Source organism: Xiphophorus hellerii, chromosome 22, assembly GCF_003331165.1.
Source record: "Xiphophorus hellerii strain 12219 chromosome 22, Xiphophorus_hellerii-4.1, whole genome shotgun sequence".
NCBI lineage: Eukaryota > Metazoa > Chordata > Actinopteri > Cyprinodontiformes > Poeciliidae > Xiphophorus > Xiphophorus hellerii.
Window position 1 is genome coordinate 9112294 of NC_045693.1, and position 20678 is coordinate 9132971.

Here is a 20678-nt window from a genome sequence, read left to right on the forward strand (position 1 = left end):
ATCTGAGGGGCGCTCTTTTAATAGAAGGTAAATTGTAAAATAACTTGCTAAATATTAAAAGTTCCAGTTGTTATGCATAAGTGGGCAAATATATTTACTCACAAGACATTTAAAGAACTGCGTACAGTTAAAATAAACAAAAATATCCAGCCAACATTTTAAATTTAGGACGTAGAGGGTTAATCAATTCATCTGATGCCTGGCTTGGACTAACATGCCACATTTAAAGTATTTAACCTGTTCTAGGAAACAAAATGAACAAATCTAGCTACTGGAGAAATTGCTTTTATACAAGCCCACAATTTGAGAAAAAAAAGTACATTTGATTTTTATGGTTGTTCTGTAAATTAAGGAGCTCCATCTGCTGGACCAATCTGGTAACATTGTTTTGATAAAAACAGAATTGGTAGATTATTAAGTTTCTCATGCATATATTAGGTAACATTAGAGCGTTTGAGGATAATTAAGACAAGGAATTTTATGCTCTGACTCTACATCTGTGACCGTTGGCTTAACACAACTCCCTTTCATAAAATCGTACATATCACGACATGAGGAGTTAAAGATGAGCCATCTTGATGGAATTTCACGTTGCCAATGAAACCAGGAAATGTTCCGGAGAGCAAATCTAATAAAGAATGAGATAAATTGGAGGAAGGGTGAGGAAAGGGTTTCAATTTCAGGGAGAAAAAATAACAGCTTAATTTATAAATTGCATCTATTTAATTCATAGATGTCCAGCTCCAGTCCTCAAAAGTCAATGTCCTGCCAGTTTCAGACGAGTCTCTGCTCCAACACAGCTCATTCAAATGTTCCACTTTGGACACCACTACTTTAATTAAAAACCATTATTTGTACTGGCAGGGAGTTGATGTGTAAATTCAGGAAATATCAAGTATTGTTTTTTGATTTGACCTTATCCTAGAAGTTAAATAAGATTATTTTTCGTATTAGATGTAATATTTTGTTATTCATCTCTCTCATTTGTATTAAAGTTGAACACAAATTTAAATCCACATCATAATTATAATGGCTCATAAAACACAAAGAGCAAAAAGCATAATGGATATCAAATACAGTAGCAGTTGTGGTTTAGTTTTAGCTCATTTAAAGCTGTTAGCTACTGAGTTACATATATTGTGGTTTATTTATATAAAGGTGCTGCTAGTGAATTATGCAAGTCTAGTACAGCTGACCATGCTTTAGATAATCTGCATGTGGTTTTCCCAACATAGGAAGAGAAATTGCTCTATTATCCATTTAGATTTTTACCACACTCACAAAAAGAGGCTAAAAGTGACTTTTTAAGGATTATTTTGGATTTCCTTTCTTGTTGTGTCTCCAGGTGATACTTTATACTTTCTATAAATATATATCTTTCTGTCTGACAGACAGTTGTGCTTAGTACAAGCATATGTTGTGTTAGAGTCAATTAAACGTATTTATTTAAAAGCACGGATACGATCGCTGAAGCAAGAATAAATTTACCACTGACTATAAGGGACGTATTTATTTGTTTCCTGTACGTTTAATTCACGTATGGGTTGACATTATAGGGGAAAATGTATTATAAATCACAGTGGACATATTGGTGCTAAAAATCATAGCTAGATTTGATCTGAATTAATTAGATTTATTGACTGAGCGTGACCTTAGGGGTGTGACTGTCTCTAATGCAGTTGGCCATTTTATCTCCCTATCTTTTGATTTGGTTGTTTTCCAAAAGATTAAAAACACACGTTTGAATTTTCATCTGTTTTTATCTGTTTCTCACCAGTACTGTTATTCATTTGTGATATTTAAAGGCCACTGAATTAGAGTTAGACCCAAAATTATTCATACCTTTGGTAGATTTAGATTTAAGGTAATTTTCATTCAACCTAGAAGTTTGTTTCTGATGTGAAATGAGACGGGCTTCTCGTTTATGGATGATAAAATGATGTAAAAAGAGTATGAGTTTTTAGGAAAAATAGTCTGTTTTTATTTACACTTAAAATAGTTTGCCTTTACAGGCATTGCCATCAAAATATTTTAACTGCTGAGCAACATTTTGATAATATTCTTCAGGTCTTTGAGGTTGGAAAGCCTCCTTTCCATCACCCTCATATTTTTCTCCCTTAAAAAAAATTATATTAGATTCAAGTTGGGACTCTGGCTTTTCACATGTTGACATTAGAAATATTTATTTAGCGGCTTTTTATCCTTTGCTACAAATGATCAAGCATTCAGTAAAGGAATGCCTTTTTAGGCAATAAAATGTTTTGTTTTCTTATTTAAAAAGGAATTAAATTATTTGTTTATTAGTAACTTTTTATTTACTTCTAGAAAAGGCATGAGGCATAAGAAACATTTGCAGAATGTGCCCATTTCTTTTTGTCTGATTAACCAATTAATCTTCAGAATAATTGATTACAAAAATAAATGTTAGTTGCAGACCCGTAATATTTTGCATTTAAGCCAAAAAGTTACATTTTGGTCTGATCTGACCAGATGTTGCCTTTTTCTACTAGAAAGCATAAACTGGGCAATCAGATTTTAAGTTATGTTCATATTCAAAGTATTTCATCGTAGCTCTACTCATTGTAGTTTCACGTTTTGTGTTTCAGAGTGGTGCGAGACCTTTTCATCAGCTGTAACGGGCTCAACCAGGTGACAGAGCTCGTCTACCTCGACCAGACTCGCTCTTTGGCCTTGAAGGTGTTTGAAACTCTGATTATAGGAGTTGGACATCAGCAGAGTGACGGGCTTCTTCATGAGCTGGAGAGTGCCGACACCAAAGAAAGGGAGGCCATCCTCGGCCTGGCTGAGGAGCTAGGGTCACGAGGTGTCGGAGAAGGCCCACAGAGCCTTAGCAAGTTCTACGAAGGCCTAAAGGAAGTGTATCCACGTCACAAAAGCCGAACTGGACAGAACCCTGGACCAGGGAGAAGCAGAACGGAGACCCACCTGCATGTGATCAACCTGTTCCTCTGTGTGGCCTTCCTCTGTGTCAGCAAAGAGGCGGATTCTGACCGGGACTCTGCCAACGACTCTGAGGACACTTCAGGTTACGACAGTACAGCGAGCGAACCTCTAGGGGGCCGCCTGCCGTATCTGTCCCCAGACAGTGTGGCATTGCCCTCTAAAGAACAGCTACGGCGAGCCGCTGACGTCTGGTCTGTGTGCCGGTTCATCTACATGGCCAGCCCTCTGTTCCAAAGGCAGTTCTTCAGGCTCGGAGGACTGGATGTGTGCCTGCGCCTCATGGCCATGGTCATCCAGAAACTCTCGTGTAAGAGCAAGGATGGAAAAACAAAGAAGAAGAGAGAGGGCAAAGGGAAAGGCAGCCCTGAGTCTGCAGTTCCTGCTGCTTCACTGGGATCTGAAGATCCTCCCTACGAATCAGGAGATTTTCACAGTTTGGGTCAGACTGAGGGGAAGACCAAAGATCCAGGAAAGAGGTTTGATGAACAGTGGCAGCTTCAAAGTATTCGTCTTCTTGAGGCCCTGCTGGCGATTTGTCTACACAGCGCTAACTCTGCCATGCAGAGGGTAGAACCGGAGCTTTCTTCTCAGGTTGGTTTATCATCTCTATGGCTAGTTTTCTTTAATTAATTGATTATTGAAATAATCATAAACTAATTTAGTAATTGATCAATCACTAAGTGGTGTATGCAGACTCCAAAAAGGCCATTTATTCAAAGAACAATACACTTGGAGACATTATTAAGCCAAAACTGTACAAAAATATGCACACATTTGGCATTTAAGATCAAAAGAACCTTTATTATAGTTTTAGCTTCACCTGGATCAAATTAAGCACCTTTTGATGTCCAATTATTAATCACTTAATCAAAACAAACAATCAAAGGCCGAACTTTTCACATGTTAATGTGAAATTTTGTATTTTTTATTTTTTTTAGATCCAGATGCATCATTTGCCAGAAATAATCAAGCGTACACTAAAGGAATTCTGTTATTGCATTTTGGGAAATAAAATGTGTATTTCTTTCATTTAAAACGGTATTGAATTATTAGGTTTATTAGCATATTTTAATGTATTTATAATGTTTTATAAAAAGGCTCATGTGGTTAAGTGAAAATCTGCAGAATGTGCCACTTTTTAAATAAGATTAATCATATTAATTGTCAGAATAATTGATTAATAGTTGGTTAGTTGCAGCTCTATTTATTTTCTCCGTACTTCAGCCACAAAAAAAACTATAACATTCAGTGAAAACCTGACCTGTAAATGTTTTGCTCACACTTTGAGAAGCCCTGATCTATTGCATTTTAACTTCAACAGCCTCAGTCTGTGGAGGAGACCCTGTTGGAGGTGAGAGACCAACTGTCTCGCTCAGGTGTGGTGAACTCTGACCTTGCTGTACCTCTGTTCGACTCCCTGCTGCGAGTGGCCTTGGCTCAGGTGTCTTCATGTACCGATACACCTGAGGAGAAACCAGAGAGGGTAAGTTAGAGAACCAAGATAGCAAGATACAATCTATGCATATTTTATTAATGGGTTTATGTCGGCACTCGATTTTGATTTTGACTTCAATATGGCAAAAACACAAAATCCTACCAAGGATTTTTATGTGTAGTTTCTAGTGCAAATATTTTAGTTTTTTTTTACTTCAAGTGTGTTAACTTACAGGTAAGTAAGTTACATTACAATTTAAAAGTAAATTAAGGTCAACCAGCCCCATCACCCACCCACTTCTACGAAATCAAAATGACCTGCATTAATATCTTAATATTAATAATATCTTCATTAATATCTTGAAAGCCAAAGCAGCACAAACAAAAGTTGTTGCTCCACAAACCAGCACAAACATAGTTGAGTTGATTGAGACCAATTTTGTATGATTCGAAGACGGTAGGGGGGCTGGCTGACCTTTCATGATCTCTAAAAACATTTCTAAATATCTTTAAAATGATAGCGGCACAAATAAAAAAAAATTTGCTGCACAAACGTTTGACACCAATTTTGTCTGATTTGAAGAAGGTGGGGTGTCTAGATCCTAGACCAAAAATCCTTGGTAAGATTTTTTTTTTGTGTGTGTGTGTGTGTAGTGAAACTTTAATTTTCAACACAACTTTTTTTCTTGCTGCATTATTTCAGCAAGATGTATAAGCTTATTTTAAGTAAATATCTCCTTAATATTGATGAAAAAGTACTGATTCTACTGACAGATAAATTAACTCATAACATGGGAAAAATGTCTTGCTTTAAGTGCAATAATCTGCCAATGAAACTAGTACTTTATCAATATTAAGGAAGTATTGACTTAAAACAAGAAAAGTTACTTGTAAGTTTGTTTGTATTACTTCAAGTGTAGTAAGATACTTGCATAAAAAAATTAGACCAAAATTACTTCGTAATATTTTATGTTGTTGCAGTGTAGTAACTTTAATTAATATGTTCTATTTTACTTTTATTGTTTGCTGCAGCTTTTTCAAACTTGGATATAGGAAAGTGAAGGCGATCGCAAACATGCCTGTCCAATATTTCCATTCAGAGCCATGGATCCATGACATGTTTGTCTTTAGGGTGTACTTGATGTTAAATGTGCTCTCAGTTGAAGAGTTTGGCATTCTACTTATTCAAGTTTGGTGAGCTGATTTAACAAAATACATTATTTTTGTGGTATTTTAGTGGAACTGACTTCTAAAAAAATGAAGTTAAATGTTGCTATAACCAAAGCAGAGTTTTAGTAATTGAGGAAAATATCAAATTTTGATTAGAGGATGTTTAGATTGCAATTTTTTAGCTTCGTTTTTACTTTCTTGTCTCTTATTCCTCCTCTGCTCTGTTATTTTTAAATAAATTCCAACCAGCCATAACACTGAATTTAGCAAGTTGGCAAATGGTTGCTTGTTTTTCAAGATGTCATGAAGGTGATAACTAAGACACTATCACCCAGTTATGAACATTATCAACACCCCCTCTGCTGTTTCCGTTCTGAATTACCTGATTTATTGGTATCAAACCAACATACCTGATTTCTTTAGCATTGTTGGCTAACAATAACGTCACCTTTATGGTAAAATATAAAAACAATATTATAAGTAAAGAAGTTGAGCGTAAATGAAAGGAAAGCAGTCATCCAGCAAAGTATTGTCAGTCACTAAAGTAAAGCATTTACACCATGTTGCTGAGCAACCATTATCTGGACATCAAGATGGGAAACGTAATTACAGCGTCCACAAAGAGCAAGCATGACCTATTTAAATTTACACTCAGTTTCACCCACTTTCCTGTGTTCGGTGCTAAAGCATTTTATTTTTATCAGCAACATTTATCATCTATAACGAATCTGAAAATTAATTTAAACATCAAACTATTCATGATAATTACAGCTGGATGTATTTTGATGTGTGTCTCCACCAGCTTTGCACTATAAAAACCTCAGAGTGTCTATGAGCATCAGTTTTCCAGGTTTCTCACTTTGGACTTTGACTAGGCCACTTAAACACATTAATGGGCTGTGATCTGTTTCATATTGGCCCAATTTAGGGGTGTTTAGCTGCTTGTTGTTTAGCTCAGTTGTTCTAAACTGAGGTTTAGAGTATTTAGTCTCTGCTGAAGTAGTCAACATCCACACAGCATGATGAGGCCACTACCATGCTTCACAATGGGTTCAGGGTCTCGTCAGTCTTCTCCCACACAGTGTTTTGGATGTAGGTCCAAAATTTCAAGTTATGTAACATTTTCTTTGTTTCAAGCTCCAAATTCGACTTTTTATTTGACTTTCTGTCATTCTTCCATAAATCGCTGATTGGTTTATCAAATGACGAATAATAATCTTATAGTGATCCAGAGTACCGCACCCAGAAGCCTGACCATATAAGGTCAATATTGCCCTCTTTACACTGGCTGCCTGTTTTGTATCAGATAGATTTTAAGATTCTTTTAACAACTTATAAAGTTTTAAATGGATTAGCCTTTTTAAACTTCACATCTATGTCCAGAACCTTAAGATCCAGTAATCAGTTGCTATTAGAAGTCCTTCGGACTTGACTTGAGCTCAAAGGAGATCGGGCTTTCTCTATGTCTGCTCCTGTTCTCTAGAATAAATGACCTTCCCAGATTAGATCTGCCCACACCCTCGGTCATTTTAAATTGCTTCTTAAAACTTTATTTTATTCATTGGCATTTAATTGAGGCCTGATATCGTAACTTTTCTGTTGTGATGTTTTATTTTTATTTTATTTACTTATTTTTATGTTTTAATTCCATCAATTTATTCTATTATGGCATTGTTTTTGTACAGCACATTGGTGCAGTTTTGACCTGTTTTTAAAATAGTTGTCCAGTTAGCAGACTCTTCCACCTGAGCTGTGGCTGTTTGTAAAGTTTAATTATAAGTTGACTTTTGAGGGATTTTCTTTTTTGCACTGGATTTAAAATCCATTTATTTAATATTCATGATTTTGAAGTGCAAAATGCGCAAAAGTATAAGGTGTATAAATACTTTTCTAAATCACTTTAACTGCATTGTTTCTGTAAACTAAAAGTATTGGATGAGAATATATCTTATCCATCTTTTTTTTTTTTTTGCTCAGATTTATTGTTTTTCTAAGAGCTTAGTACTTTCTCTGTAGACCCAGCAGAGAGTGATGTTTACTTAAGAATTACCCAATTTGCAAAGCTCTAAAATTAGTGTTTCGCAACAGAAGGTGTCGCATTTTTTGAGACGATTACCTACACGTCACAGTTAAAGGTATGGTTTCTCACATCTTGGTGGTGTCAGAATAATTCCTCCTTGTCTGCATTATTGTTGGGAGTTTTCTGATGTGTGCATACTATAACCAACTGTGCACAACAAGGAACTGGGCTGTGTAGACGCAGTTCAAGTCAGCTGATATTTGTCTTATGACAAAAACTTGTACTTTTTTCCCTCCCTTTTTTCACCACATAAGTGGAAAGACCACTACTTATCATGCTGGAAATACTTTTGGTCAAGGAGATTTGTTGTTTTAATCATCAAAAGATTTGGCGATTAATCTTAAATCTTACCACCATTTAAGGTAGCAGGATTGGGGAGGAGGATCTTGGTTTAGTTTCATTTAAGCTTTTGTTTTTTTTACCAGAAGCTCCAGGTGTTTGCTGAGGGGGCGGCTCCGGCAGGAGATCTGTCTGAGGAGGTGGATGAGGTGCAGAGCTGCAGTGTCCGGCTCCCGGGGGAGGAGGAGGGCTACGACGCTGATAGTGAAAGCAACCCGGAGACCATGAAGCAGCAGGAAGAGGGTAGGTCCACACACAAATGCACACTCAAACTGTGTACACAACTCTTTGTTACTGCAAACCTGAACCGTTTGCTTCAGCTGTACTGTTTCTTGTGGATTACTATTAACGTCATCTGCTCTTTGCGTCTTGTTTTTGTTGCTGAGAAATGTCAGCAGACTTATCTGGCTTGACTAAGAGGTCATGTGCTGGTCTCAACCTCTGACCCTGCTGAAAACTTGCCTCGGGAAAACCTCATTTCTAACTCTAATCAACTCAAAACTGAATGGTTCTGGACTTTTTTTTCCTTTTTTTTTCTTTCGACCCGTTCTGTCGTGTGACAGAGATAAAGCTACATCCTCCTGTGGAGGATATTTAGCAAGAAGAAGTTGATATTTTTATTGCGTATGGATGACAAAGCAGAAAACAGACCTGCCCGATGCAGGTTAACGAATTGGCCTGATTACACTGGTTTTCTTACTTTAATCTCCTCAGAAAGGACTCATTGTGATAAGTTTTACAACTGGCTGGCAGCGAGATGCTTTGGCCTCATAAGCTGCATCTTGTGACTTGAGGTTCCAATCTGATGGAGGCGCTGGCTTCATGGAAAAACGATTGCATCACCTAAAATAGAGAGCGTTTTAATTTTGAAGAATGAGAAACAAAAACCCATCAGCTCTAACTAATGAATTATCACGTTTTGAACGGTTATGAAATGACTATCTCTGTAAAATATTCATCTGGTTTTGAAAATGGTCCCTTTTTTGACCTTTAGTCAGACTAACTACAATCAGATACTTTGTTTTTCAATCAATGTATCTTTTTCTACTTTACATAAAAAACATATATTGTGCAAAATAGTGATAACTGTGGCCATTGGCTTTAACATCTATAATTTATTTCGTGTCAAATTTATGAGTTTCTGCTTCATATTATTTTTTGGCGTCTTTCTCTTACATTTGTTTTCTTTTTTATATTTATTTTTAAATAAGGCACATACATTGATGTGCCTTATTCAATGCGTAAATGAATTATTATTCAACGTCTAATGTGTAAAGACGACATTACACACGTCTTTGTAGTTTTATATAAATTTAAAAAATATGTGTCAAAATACTCATTATTGCTTTCCAACGTGTTGAATTCACCTTTCAGCTTAGACTGTATTGTGCTAATCATCAATCTCTCATATATCTACCTAGAGCCATTTTCTTACATTTGTTTTCATAAGATTATTCAATAATTTAAGAAAAACTGTTTTTAAAACCAAAAAAAAAAAAAACTTGAGGCACAGACCAAACACATTCAGCAGTGCAACAGAAGAATTAAGGTCAACTTCATTTATGCTTATTTTGTGTGTTTTAGTTCCAACTGCAGGCTTTCAAAACAACTCTTAAATGATTTGCACTGATGTGTGTCTTTGGATGTGAGATCAAAGCGGCTCGCTCTCTAGAAAAACCATGACTGACGTCTGAGATTCTTCAAAATCTTTCAAGTTTGTAAGGAGCCTTTTTCTCTTAATGAGACATTCACACTTATTGAAGTACTTTTGCTTCACATACTGAGCGTAGAGTAAATTTACTGTAACTCAAAACATCTTTTTCTCATCAGCTGTTGAATTTTTTAATTATTTTGAAATTTTAACTTAGAAGATTTTTGTTTTTCGACTTTGTTTTGTCAGACGTTTCATAGCTGCTGATTAGACCTGATTTTGAAAAGATTTACTTAAAGGCTTTTTAGGCATTTTTTTAGTAGGAGTTCCAACAAATTCTCTGTTTGCGGCATAAATGCATTTAATCTTTTCTTTTCTTGACTTCTTTTGTGCTGCAAAGTGTTGCATCAGTTGTGCAGCTTTTTTTTTTACACAACCTCACTAGAAAACACCAATAACTTACCCAGTGTAACCAGTATCTCTGAACAAGGAAAAAGAAAAATACACATGGAAATGGACAGAGAATGAGGCGTTTTGATTAAAGAGCGTGCAGGTGACAGATGTGTTAGGATATGATATTTACTCATCTGTTACTGTTACTCCAGCAGTAATGGTGTGACCTTTATTGGGCATTTTATCAGAATGCAAACGTCATTTCATTTTAATGACACGGTTCTTAAAAAACAGTGTCAGACCTTCAGGGGTTTGGGTTAAACTGCTGACAAAAATATGTTTTTCACAACTTAGTTTGTCTTTTTGGTGTTTTTTTTTATATTCTGTTTTAAATTGAACAATTAATCAAATTCTCCGTTTTTGAAAATAACATTTTTGGAAGTTGGGATTTTTTTTTTCCACCAGTGTACTTAAGTATTTATGTTCCATAGTTCAGTGATGTCAGCACGACCACGGCGGCCATCTTGTTTGGCAGTAATGTTTTACAGGTTCTATTTATTTGGACTTTGAATTCAGGTCTGCAAAAAATATTAGGGCCAGGCTACATTTTCAGAGAAAAAAGTCATAATATTCACACAGCAATAGGGTCAAAATAATGTAAATAAAAAGTTCTGATATTACCATAAAAATATATCTTGTAATGTTAGAATAATACATTTTATGGGAACTCCAACACAAAAAAAGCAAAAAAATAAAATTATACATGTTGAGTGTCTTGTGAAGTTGTACTTTACTAGAAGTTTCACAGATAATACTTAACATTTAATAGAAATACTTAACACATCAACTTCAAATTATTATCTGTAGCAGGAGATTGAAACAATTGTGCAAACTACTGTTTACTTTGAAGAATTAACAAAATGAACTGGTCACGTCAAATCTGTTATATTGAAGCATTTTTCCTCATTTTCAAACATTCTTCTTAAAAAGTTCATCTTTATTCTGCTAATATTATGACTACATTCTCATAAATAATCAAAAATTCTCATAATCTGGCATTAACATGACATCATCCAACTCACAGAAGGGATGACTGAAGCAAAAGCCACATTTTGAAAATATTTTATGTAATTTATTTCTTATTTTAGAAAAAAAAGTGAGAAAAAATTTATTAAAATTGGATATGATACAAAAAAAATCTTAAGTTTTATTTTTTAGCCATATTTCGCAGGTCTAGTTTGTAACATTACATGTAAGCTTCATGAATATCTAGAAAAAAGCTTTACTGTCTTAAATTTTCTGCTCTGAGCAGAGAAATTTTGTGTTGTTTGCATTCCAATACATCACAAGCGTTACTCTCTACTTTATACATTCTTCAGGGAAAACTGTTAGACCTTACTGTAAATATACAGAAGACAGTATTTATGTGTTTTTGTGCTAGCAGTGCAGATGCGCGCAGGGGAACGAGCAGCTTCATTAATAAAAGGAGGTTCCAGGCACCGTGTGAGAGGCTGCAGGGCTGCAATCCTGTAAATCATGAGGGGAAACCCAGACTGCTCCAAGGCTGAGCGCAGACCTCCGGCTAATTCATTTCCATGAGATTCCTCCAACATCAGTGGTTGGGAAAGGATGGAGTCTGGAGGCTATTCGTGTTAATGGTGTCAGCTAGTCTGTAGGGCCAATTAATAATCTTTTGGATTGTGTTTTTTTTTTTTTTATCTTACCCTGCTGACTGGACATTTTCTCAGTAGGGAAGGTGGAGCCTGCAGAGTTGAATGAGTTTGCGGCAGCGGCGGAGGATGGGCCGGAGCACGGCGTGCTGCTGTTCCCTGAGATATGCACCATGGAGTTGCGGCTTCTTGCCTCTGGCTTGCCGGACCTGGAGGTTCTCGGTCACGTGTTTCACAGCCTGCTGGGCGCCGTGCATGCCAACCGCCGCAACGCCACCTTGCTCTACGACCAGGTCAGACTGAATACCTCTTCCTCTTTGTGTTGGTGTTCACCGCCTTACAGGTGTGATGTAACCCTTCACTTTGGTTTCTCACAGGGAGGAGTCAAAACCATCCTTTGTAGCTTTCACAACATCCTCAGTCAAACAGACCTCTCCTTTAAAGGTATGTCATTTATTTTATTCAGCAGAACATTTTGTGAAGCATGTCTAAAAGTTCATATTTTTACAGACATGACGTTTTAACTTGGCCCCCAGAGTTCAAGCATAATATTTTGCTTAGATACTTGGCTAAATTTGTACCCAAAATAAGTAGAGTTGGATTTATTTTGCAATTTCTATTGTTTATTTAAGATTTACTTCAGTGTCTGTTATTTCTCCTTAATAACCATCCACTGCAAAGGTATTCTTACTTTGACACATCACCAAAGAATGACCTAGTAAAGCCAATTTACAATCTATGGCACGACCTAAAGATGTACGTTAGCAGACTCTCTCCATCTCAGTGTTTGTATGGGTGCTTCAATTGAAAATGCTTGAATTTAGAAAGAGCTTAATTTCTGTATAAAGTACTTGAAAGTTCTTTATTTGTGATGAAGTGCAATCTAATATTTGATTAAAAGCCTAAATTTATAAAATGTTATTTTCATATACTTAATAAAATGACAGACATATTTTTCAATGTCTGAAGTTAAGTCTGAATAAACTTTTCTGCTTTTAGGTCAGTTTGATTTACCAAAATTATTTCTATTTGCTTTTCTATTTTGCCAAAGAACAATTTTTAGATTTTTTTTTTTTTAATTTGTAACTTTTTTGTATGTTGTGTTGCATTTAATCAGAGCAGGAAGGTCATTTACCTTAACACAATTTGTTTGGATTGTTTTAATGTAGTTAATATTTATAATTCTTGATGTCTCAGTGGCTTATTGATATGTGTAACTGACATAAAGGTTGGCTTATATTTTTTAAATGTTATTGAAATAGGGAGATTTTTGTCAAATTATTGTTTTGTTCTCTGACCAGTCAGGTGTATGTGAGTGAGACATTTCAAAACATAAAATTTTGTTTTCTGTAGAATGTAAAATAAAATCACTAGACATTATTAATAACAGATATCACGTAATGGTGATGGAAATGGTCTTTTTTTAGTTGGATGTATTGTTTCTATCTCCAAACTGTGCTGCTGGAAAGGCATGAAAACTTGCGTTGGTAAGTGCTTGATAAGTATATCAAGTACTTATCAAGCACTTACTTATCAAACGCATATAAGTGCTTGATACACGTTTGATAAGTGCTCAAACTCAACCTAGCTGAGTTTGAGATATTTTGCAGAAAACAAAAGTCAAAAAGTGATCAAAAAATATATGCAAAGCCCTAAAGACCTGGAGCAAATTGTGGTTCTAAAAAATACTGATGAAGACGGGTAAATGTACAGCTCTGGAAAAAATTAAGAGACCACATAAAATGATCAGTTTTTCTGATTTTACTTTTTATAGGTATATGTTTGAATAAGATGAACATTGTTCTTTTATTCTATGAACTACTGAAACCATATCTCCGAAATTTTTTATCTATTTGCAGAAAATGAGAAATGGTCAAAATAACGAAAAAGATGCAGTGGTTTCAGGCCTCAAATAATGCAAAGAAGTTTATATTAATTTAGAAACAACAATGCAAATGTTTTAACTCAGAAATGAATATTTGGTGGAAAAACCAGGAGGTTTTCAATGAGGTTCAGCTGTGAAAACTCCTAATTGTTTCCACAGCTGTATTTCCTGCCTCACTTTTCAGATCTTTATTCATTTAAACAAAGTGAGAACCATCTGTCTGTGTCCTTCTACTTTATGGTAAGGTTCTACACTGTTGGTCTATCACATGAAACAGCAATAAAATATACAGAAGTTTGTGGTTGCAGCCGGATATGATGTGAAAAACTTAGAGGTGTAAATACTTTTGCAAGTCAAGTTTGACAATAAAACTGACACGATTAAGTGTTCTTGTCTTGGTAGATTGAATTGAAACTGTTTATATATTCCTGTTCTTTATCGCTGGTGTTTAGATTGCCAGATGGTGCTGGTGGAACTGCTGGTTGCCATGGTGAGCCAGCGCATTACGGCAGAGGAGCTGGCCCTATTGATCCGCCTCTTCCTGGAGAAAACCCCACCTACAGTAAATACCGCTCTGTCACTCAGCACTGTACTGTTTGCTTACATGCAGCCAGCTTGTGACCACAGTCTGCAAGTTCAGTTTATTAATATAAACTAGAGTTTCTGCGTAAGACGCGCTTCCTGTCACTGCCTTCGCACTTCATGGTTCTTTGAAATTCATCAACACATACTAAGCCCTGGAGCCCTCTTCACATCACACACAGTTAACACCAAAGTGTGCGGAAGAGATGTGACACTGCATCTTATTAGCACAAGTATGTTTGGTTGGAAGATTGCAGGAGAGAGCTATTCATAGCCTCAGTTTAAGTGAAACGTTTATTTTTACAAACCAGGAAATATTCTCAGTGCTTCTTACATTATTAAGCTACGCCAAACGGAGGTTTATAAACCGAAAATTAATCTGAATGATTAATCTTTTTTCCCATTTTTAAAACAACCCTCATATATTTAAAAAAAAATAGAATGTTTTAAGATTATTACTAACACACTTTTAATCATTAATTTAAAAAAACAACAACAGCTAATGAACAATTAAATCAAAATCACTTTATTGCCTTTGCCAGTAAACAAGTTCACAGAGTAGGAAATTTATCTGATGTAATGGTGCATATGCTACAAGAAAAAAAAATGTATTTAAAAAATGAAAATATGTTTATTCGAGCTAAAATGTAGTAACCAATGATGCTAAACTACTATACTGCCTGTTCTCTGCACACTACTTCTGCACAAGTTTTATGAATACAAAATTAAATGTTGGGACTTATTAAGGGTTTATCTATCAGGATTCAGAGGACAGAGGTTTTATTACCTAATTTAGAGTTTGAATACATATGTTAACATAAGGGGGTGGAAAAAAAAGGGGGAATGTTTTGGAAGCTTGTGGGATTTTTGTTTTTGGGAGGGAGTTATGTTGGACGTAAGGTCCAACATGGTTGAATGTAAGAGACTTGCACAGCCAAACACAGCATATAAACACATAAAACAAACATTTATTAATATCAAATCTGAGAGGGTTATCTGTATTGACTCTAACCCTGTTGAGAATGGCTTTTCTTGTTGCTTTTGCTGGTTCTTGTTACTCAGAGCTTGGCTCAAACTCCTTTCTGGTTGAAGAGCCATCACGAAGGACAGAACATCCAATCAGAGGCATAAAAACTGTCACTGTGTGGAGATGATTAAAACATGGATTCTTGTATTTTTAAATGGACAGTATTTTATTATGTAAAATCAATTTTTTTGAGCACCCTCGATTATTGTATTATTCTACTGAAATGACAGGTTCCAGGTGACAAATAACAACAAGCAAAAGATGAAATCTTTTTTGGGTGTAACAACGCTTAAAGTTACAAAAATATTAATATTCAGAGATGCCTGAATATGAATTTCCTGTGGGAAATAGGAGCTTATTTTAGCAAGACCTAAGAGTCTGGCATTTGCTGTTTAAAGTGGCCTGGAGCAAAGAAGCTAATAAAGATAAAAGGTCAAATCTGAGATGTTTGTGTGCTCTTATCCCAACCTTTTAATTTTCTTTGTTTACAGGCTATATTACTGAAGGGTATCCTACAAATTGTTGAAGCCAACATGAAGATGGAGCCTCTTCACTTCCTGACGTTTCCGATACTCCACGGGGTTTCAACACCCGGAGGCTCATCTCCTGGCTCCAGGCAGAGCGGCGCTGCCGGAGGCAAAGCCGTCAGCCTGCTCTGGAAGGGGAAACTTTCTCCTGGTCGCCGGGAGGGGGAACCAGAGCACCGACCAAGCCACCTCTGGTCCTCACCGTGGCACACTGCCCCTCTCCACCTACCTCTTGTGGGGCAGAACTGCTGGCCCCACATGGCCCCCGGTTTCAGTGCCTCTTTGTGGCTGAGGGTGACGGAGCTGGAGGAGAAGAGCGACGACAAAGGTTGGGATTCTTTAATGCTTGATCTACTTGAAAGATGGACAGTTTATAAGATTTGCTTCATTTTCCAGAAGAAAGTGTCCGTCCTGCATCTGAGATCCATCATGCTTCACTTCAGACTGGAGCAAAGTCAACAGAAGAAAACCTCGTTCATGTTCTCTCCATGGGCTCCAAGGCGCTGATGCTTCAAGTGTGGGCAGACTTCTCCAAAGGCTCTCTCACCTTCAGGTGAGGATGAAGGCTTTATGTGCAGAATAAGTTGCTATTTCTACTTTTTATCGTTATTGATTCCCAAGTGAGTAAAATTCAAAGACAATATATCATAATGCCAATTTTAATGCTGGTATTTGGGCCTCTACTGCCTATAAAAACAGCCAAGGCGCTTAAAGAAAACCATCCAGCTGTTTTTTGGCAATAACTTCATGTTTTGTGGTGTCTGGAAAATTAGCTAATCAGAAAATCAGCAGGCACTGCCCGTTACCTAGCAACTCCAGCAGAGTTCCGCTCGTCACCTAACAACCAAAGCAGAGTTCCAGAACGTTTGGTCAGCTGGTTTTACTACTGTATGCGCTGTACAATAGCTGCTGAAAAGGACAAGAGTTTTATTGTTAATTTATCATCCAGAAGCCACCTGCTACATTCTTGTTGGTTGTGCAGGAGGCTCTACTAATGCTGTTTGAATGTAAACGTTGAGTTTGGGGGGCGTGGCCAGCAGTAGCTAATTTTGATTTAAAGTGACAATAGGCCCTAAAGCAGCTGAAAGGAGTTCAAGATAAGCAGAACTGACCAGACTAAAATCTAATTATCCAAGAATGATTTTGTGCAAAACATTTTATGAACATGTTTTGTATAGGCCATAAATGTATTCTAACCTGTTCAAGGAAGCATAATAAGTCACCTTCAGTGATATAAGGTTTGTTTGTCCTGTGATAGCCATTTTTATGTTACTTGCTCTTAATAGATATTAGATATTTGTTTGTTTTTTAAACTTGTATATTACCAAAATACATAAGCTTTGTCTCTTGAAAATACTAATACTGAGGTATTACTTATCTCCTTCCATTAATCTTTAATGATCGGACAGTACCAAAGAACATAATGTTTTACGTTTTATCTTATGCGGTTTTTCCATCCAAATTCTTGCCATTGTAGTGATTTATTATATCTCCACTGGTATCTCCATACAGGCTGCTATTTCTAAGGTGTGCTGTTGCTAGGATCTGAACTTTCATGCATTGTAATTCTTCTCTCTCTCAGGATTTGCATAGACCCGAACGACGACATAAAAGCTGGGCTGTTGGCGCAGGCCGAGTCGGGTGAGGGATTGTTCAGACGAGGGCAGTGGCAGCACCTCGGCCTCACGTACAGCCAGCAGCCAGAGGGCAAGAAGAACATCCACGGCCGCGTTGTCGTGTGGGTTTGTGGCATCTGGTAAGAAAACCTGTTGGAAATATGCAGTGTTTTAGCTAAACAATCAATCAGATTAATCCTGGTGATTATTGAAATAATGATCAATTGATTTAGGAATTGATTAATTGTTAACTGGTGTATGCAAACTCATAAACGGCCATTTGCTGAAAGAATAACAGACAGAGCTCTGTTTAAACCAAAGCTGGATTAAAAAGATACACATTCTGCATTAAAAAGAAAAAAAAACATTTCTCTCTAAATATATTCTACCCAAAACTACTTAATCTCCTATTAAGCATCTTTTATTGTCAAATTATTAATCAAATAATCCAAAAATTAATCAACAGCTCAGCCAAAGCAACGTATTGATAATTCAAGGAGAATGGGCTGAGCTTTTCGCTTGTTTTTATCTCCATATGCATCCTTTACTACAAACAGGCGTAAACTTAAAAAATTATTTGATGTTGCATTTTAGGCAATAAAATGTTTATTTTAATTAATTCCCTATGTGCATTTTTATGTATTTCTAATATTACATAAAATAGACTTAAGTGATGCCGGATTTCAATTTTTTTTAGTCCAATTAATCATTAAAATAATGGATTACTAAAGTAATTGTTAGTTGTAGCCATACTTCTGTCACTTACTAAATATTAAAATTGCTTTTTTATTTGTTTATTAAGGAAATGTGAGGTTTCTCTGGACTACACTCTCCCTCGCAAGTCCAGTTTATCATCTGACAGCAACAAAACTTTCTGCATGTTGGGCCATTGCACGGTTTCGTCAGAGGAGCTGGGGAAGGAGACGGGACGCTGGAGCATGGGCACTGTGCTTCTCTTTAATGGTAGGACTCCTGTTATATTTACAGCGCCTTCCCTCTGTCAGGGATTGAGCTCTATAAGAATATCAACACTGAGTTATCAACTCTCGGCCCTTCACTGGAAACTCCAGGAGGTTTTTTTCCTCACCGTCTTTACACTGTTAACTGCTCAGCTGGATTAACACTGAGATTAAATTAAACACGGGTTGACATTCAAGGTTGCACTGGGTTTTATTTCGACATATCAGAGTAAAGGGACAATCACTTCATCACAATTATACACTATTTTGGGTTGATCCACCAAAAACAATCCCAAGAAAATACATAAAAGTGTGTGGTTGTAATTTGACATTAAGGCGTCATATCTCAATGAAATTATATACCCATGTTAGTTTATGTCCTAATTCATAAACTCTTTAAACTTCATCACTTTAAAGTCAGACCTCACTGCTGCTCTCTAGAGGCAGAGCCAATCTTCTATATCCTGACAAAGGATTCACATTAAAGAACGAGACTGAAGTCGCCTAAAAACTGGTGTTTTTATGCAAACTCTACTTCTCCAGCATTGATTGAATTTAGTTTGGGAAGCACTTTCTTTGTGAGAAAAATAATAAGCAAGATCTTAAAAACATAAGATGCACCTGATTTCCCAAAACAGAGATAAAGATTCACTCTTTTTGTCGTGTACTTGCCTGTGTCAGGGTCGAGGATAGGATCTGAGGAGGCCTTCTTCCTCTACTCCAGTGGACCAGACCTCACGTCAATCATGCCCTGCAAATACGGCAAGTCGAGTGGCTCAATCTCCAAGTTCGTATCTCAGGAAGGCCTCAGGTGTGAACACGTCAGAGAGATCCTGATGAAGAACAAGGACATTGACACAACAGCACTGGTTGTAAGTAAAACATTTGGTGATGCATAGTGTGTTCAATGCTGTCACTTTTATTCATGCCAGATGTAAAAGCATCTTTTTTAAGAAGTGCTAGTGAAATGTTTCCTTTTGATTTTCTGAGATCAGTAATAACACACGGCAGGAAGTAATTTTCACCCACATGGAAAAAATTATTACAGTTACGCTGCAGCTATTTAAGTGAGACTGAACATTAAATATTAATAGATTAGTTAATAGCTGTGCAGAATATAATGGCAAGTGTAAAAGCTCCCATAGCTGACTTTGTAGTTGGGATCTTAACTAATACAAAGCAGATCAAATATCAGAAGTTACCCCAAACAGAAGAGATAATTATGATGGCATTTTCCGTTTCTTTACAGGAGAGTTTGGCGATAGTTTACACCCCCAGCAGTCCAAGAGTCTACACCATATACGAGCCTGTGATCAGGCTGAAAGGTCAGGCCAAGACAGTCGTCACCCAGCGGCCCTTCAGCTCCAAAGAGGTGCAGAGCATCTCACTGGATGCAAACGCATTTAGATCTCTGCTTCCCGTCGAAACCCACGGCCTGCAGACCGTCCTGCATAAGATCGGAGGGACGGGAAACTTTGTTTTCCTTTTTGCACAGGTAGAGCATCTAATTTATATACATGCAAATACACAAATTAATAATTTAATGTGTTTTAAATTAAGAATTCTATTATTAACCATTCATCAATGGTGTCAAAAGGGATTTTTGGGGACTTTTGCGGTTCAAGAATGGAACAAATTTGGCTTTTCAACGGATGGTGCAGATTATTGACACTGTTATGAAAAAATGCAGCCTTGCTTCTGTCAGACTCCCTAGGGCAGCTGTGGCTACTAAACAGTAGCTTCATCATCAGTGTGTGAATGAGATGTAAAGGGCATTATAAATAAAATTGATTATTATTATTATAACACAAAGTAATTTTGTGTTTGTTTTAATATCATAGTATGTAACACCCACTCAGTAAATATGGCTAAATACAGAAATGATTTTCAAAGTAACTTTTGTTGCATTTTAAAAGTTTTCATTTATTTCTTTGGAGAATAGTCTTAAAAATATTTTTCAGACCAACAAAATAGGTTAACATTTCACCCAAAAAGTAAAAAAACCCAAACATGTTCCATGTATTGTTACTGCTGAGAAGGAAAAGGTAAAATAATTCACAATTAAATTATTTAGTATTTTAATTTTAACTTGACGATTTTGTCTTTCAAAAAGTTTGAACAATGCTGCCATTATGTATTTGTTCTGCCTATTTATAGTTTTGCATGGTTATTGAACAAAATAAGCAAATAATTTGAATTAGGATGACAGAAATACTGTATCAAAATACATTTTCTGCTTTAAATGTATGTTGCATCGACATTGCAGAGCAACTGGATATTAATTTCATTCTGACAATTTGAATACATCATCCCAGTTTGCTACTTTTATAGTGTGAAAACATTGTCGGTGTTTTAGCTTGTTATATTTTTGTGCATCCTTT

The 20678-nt window shown here is 36.3% G+C and overlaps 1 protein-coding gene across 8 annotated transcripts in view; it reads left to right on the forward strand.

The window, feature by feature from the left end:
• Positions 1-20678, forward strand: part of lyst (lysosomal trafficking regulator) — an 81253-nt gene that overhangs the window by 31152 nt on the left and 29423 nt on the right. For 6 of the 8 annotated variants that reach the window (XM_032553162.1, XM_032553163.1, XM_032553167.1 and 3 more), the window contains 12 exons: positions 2607-3555; positions 4286-4447; positions 8074-8230; positions 11780-11994; positions 12079-12145; positions 14039-14148; positions 15687-16050; positions 16119-16275; positions 17305-17478; positions 18141-18301; positions 18979-19169; positions 19547-19792. In XM_032553162.1, the coding sequence (XP_032409053.1) occupies positions 2607-3555; positions 4286-4447; positions 8074-8230; positions 11780-11994; positions 12079-12145; positions 14039-14148; positions 15687-16050; positions 16119-16275; positions 17305-17478; positions 18141-18301; positions 18979-19169; positions 19547-19792 (2953 nt within the window). The remainder of the gene's footprint in view (positions 1-2606; positions 3556-4285; positions 4448-8073; positions 8231-11779; positions 11995-12078; positions 12146-14038; positions 14149-15686; positions 16051-16118; positions 16276-17304; positions 17479-18140; positions 18302-18978; positions 19170-19546; positions 19793-20678) is intronic. The other 2 variants (XM_032553166.1, XM_032553164.1) reach the window with 2 other exon arrangements.